We start from the raw sequence: 5,921 nt of genomic DNA on the forward strand, positions 1-5,921 counted from the left end.
GAGTTTTATGAGAAATAAGGAGGGCTTGAACTTCTTCAAATGACAACAAATCAGTGTGAGATGTTATTCCAGAGACAACAGGGTCAAACTCCGGCCGGACCCAGGCCATTGAGCGATTGCAAGATGAAGCCTTGATCATTGACTGGGGACCCTGCGATCAGTAGTGCATCAGCAATCGACTTTGCTTTATCAACATAGTTAGATATTAAGAGATTGGATTTTTGAAGGTTGGAGAATTGGCCTTTGAGTTGGAGGAGATGAGCTTTTGTTTGACGGGAGAACTTCTGCTCAAGTGCACGACAAATAGAGTATGAGGTGGGAAAGGTGGCCATCGAATCAAGAACAGGTTAAGACATGGACGATCGCAGCCATAAGGTGGGAAAGTGATTAAAAAAAAAGGTAAAAATAAAAAAGAACAATATAAAAAGGGTATAGAATCTAAAAGGGTATAGAATCTAATTTCCTCTCATTTTTTGCGGTGCAATTTTCGCTATTTTTTAATTTCGCGATGCGTGTGTAGTTTAGGAAATTAAAAAGACCGCACATATAGATTAGTTTGAAAAAAAAATGATCAAAAACCGCACCATCTACACCACAAACACCCCTATAAATAATGAAATAAATAAATAAACAAATTACCAACTAACAACTCTTCTCAGCAGAATCAAGATTTCAAAAGTTTGATCGTTTAAATCATCATCTGTGGAATCTTTCAAAAAACAAAAATCATCATTTGTGGAATACAATATAACATAAAACAATAACAAAGCCAACACTAAATTCACATCAAGATCAAGACAGAGCTTGCAGTTCTTGAGATAAAAAAATAAAACCAGAAAAAACTGCTAAAAATTGTAATGTGTTGTTATGATGATGAATTATGATTATAACTCTCTTCCCTCCATATCCCAAAACCAAGTCTTTCTTTATTACTTTCTTCTACAGATTTTACCATTACAGAGGTAAAGGTTCATCATCACCAGATTCCACTCCTACCCTCTTCAACAATCTTCTAAACCACACTACACAAACTAATAACATCAAACATGTCTCCCAAATTCACACTCACCTCATCACAAACGACTTCATCTCCATCTCTTTCCTCTTCAACAACCTCCTCAACTCCTACGCCAAATGTGGCTTCATCAACCGAAGTCTGCTTCTATTGTTCTCTACCGCCGCACACCGTGTCTCCAAAAACGTCGTCGCTTGGACTACTATCGTCACCCGAATGTTCCATAATGGAGAACCCTTTGAAGCTTTGTTGCTCTTTAGACAAATGAGGTGTTCTGGTTTAGTCCCGAATCAGTTCACTTTCTCTGCAGCTTTGCCAGCTTGTGGGGAAACTGAGATTTTAATTCATGGAAAACAACTTCATTCTTTGGTTTGGATACTTGGGCTCGAAACCCATTTGTTTGTTTCTTCGGCTTTGATCGATATGTATGCGAAATGCTTTGATATGGTTTCTGCAGAGAAGGTGTTTGATGAAATGCCTGATAGAAATGTTGTGTCTTGGAATTCTATGATTACGGGGTTTTTAAAAAACGAGTTTTATGATAAGGGTGTTGAGTTTTTCAAGGAGGTTATTAGGGAGAGTTTGGTCTCTCCTGATGAAGTGAGCTTTTCGAATGTGTTGAGTGCTTGTGCTAAAATGGGGACCTTGGAATTTGGTGGACAAGTTCATGGGGTTGTTGTGAAACATGGTTTGGAATCATTATCTTATGTGAGCAACTCTTTGATTGATATGTACTGTAAATGTGGGGGGTTTAACAATGCTGTTAAGTTGTTTCAGATAAGAGGAGACTCTTTTAGAGACGTTGTGTCTTGGAATATTATGGTAAGTGGATTCATTTCGAATAACAAGTTTGAAGATGCTTGTAACCTTATTTGGATCATGAGAAGGGAAGGCTTGAAACTTGATGAAGTTTCATACTCTTCAGCCCTTAATGCTTCAGCTTCGCTTTCAGCTCTTAATCAAGGGATTTTGATCCATGACCAGGTAATAAAATGTGGGTTTGTTCAGAATTCGAGTGTTCTAAGTTCATTAATAACAATGTATTCAAAATGTGGAAGCTTGATTGATGCTTATTGTGTTTTTGAAGAAACTAAGGATCGTAATGTGATTTGTTGGACTGCTATGATCACAGCTTACCAACAACATGGTTATGTGAACAAAGTGATTGAATCATTCCAGGAAATGATAAGAGAGGGAATGAAGCCTAATTATGTAACTTTTGTAACTGTTCTATCATCTTGTGGCCATGCTGGGCTAGTGGAGGAAGGTTTTGCATATTTTGATTCAATGACCAAAATTTATGGTATCAATCCTGGACATGAACACTATGCTTGCATGGTCGATTTGCTTGGTCGTGCAGGTCGATTAGATGAAGCTAGGAGGTTTGTAGAATCAATGCCAATGAAACCGAAATCTTCGATTTGGGGAGCTTTGCTTGGCGCTTGCAAGAATTATAACAATCTTGAAATGGGGAAAGAAGTTGCTGAGAAGCTTTTTGTGTTGGAACCAGATAATCCTGGAAATTATGTGCTGCTATCTAGTATTTATAGAGATAATGGAAGGTTAGAAGAAGCAGATCAAGTTAGAAGATTGATGGAGTTTAATGGGATAAGAAAGGCAAGTGGGTGTAGCTGGATTGATGTAAATCAAGAATAAAAATTGTGTTCATAGCTCTTGATAAGTAAAATTCATGGATGGATTAATGAGATGTTGACAAAATTGAAGTGGAGAACTAAGGAAACTTTTTTAGTCATTTTGTACCGAAATATTATGGCTTCAATAAGAATAATGGACTTTATCATCATAACTTTCATATGCAGTAAACAAGGTTGTTTCAGAAATTTTTGCTAGAGATTTATTTTGTTTCGGAAATGGCAATTTGGGTAAGATTATATATAGCTAAATAATGTAAGTAAAAGTTTTGATTCATTTTTTCGGTTTCAATTACTAATTATATGAATATTTTTTTTTGTTCAAGTACTGAGATTTATCAAACAAGGTTATTGTTTTTATGATAAATAACAAGGGGTTATTATTTGATAAACCACTATGTGTATTTCTGTAGGTATAGAATCTCTTTTTGTATCTACAAAATTACAGTTCCAATTTTCTAATTTTGCATTAATTAATTTATTTAATTAAATAAAAGTTGGTAATCTCTCTTTTTTGAAAACAAAAGTTAAGTTGGTAATATTTGTAGTAATACTTCTTTTTTGTATCCATTAATATTTTATTAAAATGTAGTCACTTTTGTGAATGGGTTCTCTAATTTACTTTTACCCTACATATAAGTCTAGCACTAATCTAAGGGGTATAATAGGAATATTATTTATAAAAGTGAGTATATCTTAAAAAATATGAAAGTAAAGGTAAAAAATTAAAACAAGTAAAATAAAGCGAATATACAATGTAATTTTCTCGCACAAAGGATTGAGTCAGCTTACATCTCTTTATATATAGGGAAATTTACACTCCATACTGTTTTGAAACCAGATAATCTAATGGAGATGTAAATAAGTGATGTAAATCTGTAACGCCCTTACTTACGTAAAATAAGATGCCATAAATAAACTGGCGTTAAGATACTAATGTTGCCTTTATTTAAAAAAAAACACTTTTCAAAACATGGGTACCCAGTTGAAAATAAAGTATTACCACTTAGGGAAAAGTAATAGAAAATTTAAACGACAACATCCTCGATAAGTTTAACAAATTTTAAAAAAAAACTTTCAGCGGAAGATGGCCAAGACCACACGCAGTTACATGATCACACGAGATACACCCCAGGCTGCCCAGACTCAACTTGTCACCGAAAGCTTACAGGCTTACTTATCTGCACATAGGGGGTAAATAAGGGGTGAGCTGCAAAGCCCAGTAAGGAAAAACAAAATACTATGTACCAGCATTCACACATCATAGCACAAACATATACATCAAACATACAACAACCTAATCATAAGTATAAATAGAGGCAGCCACACAAATACTGAAATACCACATACTCACACTCACAATCACACACCAGCTTCCATACAAATCTGGAGTGTCTTACGTTCTTAACCGAACGCAAGACCAATAACCAGTGCACCCTTACGTACACTGCCTCACTTACCACATCACCATACATGTGTGGTTTCCAACCACTTCCAAGTACCTGGAACATGATTAAACAGCCATATACAATTCATCGATAAAACACTATTTCACCGAAACTATCACATTCCACAATTTCAATACAATTTATTCAAGCAGTCATACTAGATACTCAAACCATATAAAAAGCAAGTATAAAGTATAATTATTTTTCCTTACCTCAACTCCGCTGTAATTAACTCCTACGATACCTTCTAGGCCCTATAACAATTAGTGAAACCCTTAGTCCACCGATAAACTCAATATATTTATTATTCTCACTGTACAGCAAGTTTAGCCTAGAATTTGACTTATAAAACGTTTGAATTAGAAGTTCTACTGTTCACAAAGTTTTTAGTTAATTGAAAGACCTTTCTAACGGTATAAAGATCACCAAAATCGGAGCTATAACCTAGGAGTTATGCATGTTTTCTCAAAACAGTTTCTTTAAAATCCTGGATCATGCCGATTTCTGAATACAGCCTAAAAATAAAAGTTTTAAAAATAGTTACACCCCGATATAGACAATACTTTCTTCATAAAAAATGTAGCTATTTTTCTAAGCTTTAAAATGAGATAAAGATCTTTTAAAATGGATCAAAATTGAGAGAGATATTGAATTTTTACCGAAGACACTTTTTCTGAAACGAAACTTAAAACGAAATACCATAACCGAGTAAAGATCCTAACTTTTGACTGGTAAGAACTCCGAACTAGGGAAAGGTTTCTTCAAAGAAAATATGGATTATTGAATTATCTTTCTAACAGTACAAGAATCGCTTGAAAATAATAGATATCGAGAGAGATATGACACTTTTACTAAGGCAATATCGAAAAGAAATTTAAAAAAACTGTAATTCGAAAGTCAGTGTAAAACATGAATTTTTTGACATCGAAATACTCAGAATTAGGAAAGAGTTTCTTCATAAAAAATATATATCATTAAATTATCTTTAAAACGGTACCTAGATCACTGAAAACGGACCTATGGGGAGAGAGATATGATAGTTTTATGAAAGCCTATTTCTCTGAAAACGAAAATAAAAACAAGTACGGATTTTACCTGAAGATTTCGAAGACACGGAACGATGATCGGTTGATTGCTAACCCCGAAGCTCTTAAGATTAAAACAATTGATTTGGTTCAATAGAGAGAATAAAAAAAAAAGAAATTGAGAGATGGTGAGAATAAAGGAATACGATACTATCTGGCTGCTAGGGTTCTAGAGTATATACGTATATAACATATCGTATAATAAGTTTAAATTTAAAAATAAATATCTAACTAATCAGATAAAATTATGCTGATTTAAATTTAAATTTTAAATTTTAAACTAACTAACTAATCTAATGCTTCACTATTTATTTATCTCACTATTTAATATATATATATATATATATATATCATTTTTTGTCTAGTCACACACGCACAACAACAACAACAACAACAACAACAACAACAACAACAACAACAACAACAACAACAACAACAACAACAACAACAACAACAACAACAACAACAACAACAACAACAACAACAAAAATAATAATAATAATAACAACACACACGCACAACAACAACAACAACAACAACAACACCAACAACAACAATAATAATAATAATAATAATAATAATAATAATAATAACAATTTAATTGTATCACACTTAATATACCAAATACCAATATATGTATATAAACTGGATATTACATTCTACCCTCCTTAAAGGAAATTTCGTCCTCGAAATTAGACTTACCAAAAAGTTCGGGGTACTG

General features: G+C 33.4%; 1 protein-coding gene across 1 annotated transcript; it reads left to right on the plus strand.

Moving 5' to 3' along the window:
• The first annotated feature begins 623 nt into the window (after positions 1–623).
• On the plus strand, positions 624–2,959 carry LOC115720474 (pentatricopeptide repeat-containing protein At3g49170, chloroplastic-like). Its single transcript, XM_030649622.2, has one exon. It carries the CDS (start codon positions 881–883, stop codon positions 2,669–2,671), a length of 1,791 nt encoding a protein of 596 aa, XP_030505482.2. The 5' UTR covers positions 624–880; the 3' UTR covers positions 2,672–2,959.
• Positions 2,960–5,921: the final 2,962 nt, after the last annotated feature.

The sequence above is a fragment of the Cannabis sativa genome, chromosome 2 (genome assembly GCF_029168945.1).
Source record: "Cannabis sativa cultivar Pink pepper isolate KNU-18-1 chromosome 2, ASM2916894v1, whole genome shotgun sequence".
Lineage (NCBI taxonomy): Eukaryota > Viridiplantae > Streptophyta > Magnoliopsida > Rosales > Cannabaceae > Cannabis > Cannabis sativa.

Coding starts and splice junctions, on each gene's coding strand:
- LOC115720474 (XM_030649622.2), top strand. CDS start 881: ATGATTATAACTCTCTTCCCTCCATATCCCAAAACCAAGTCTTTCTTT.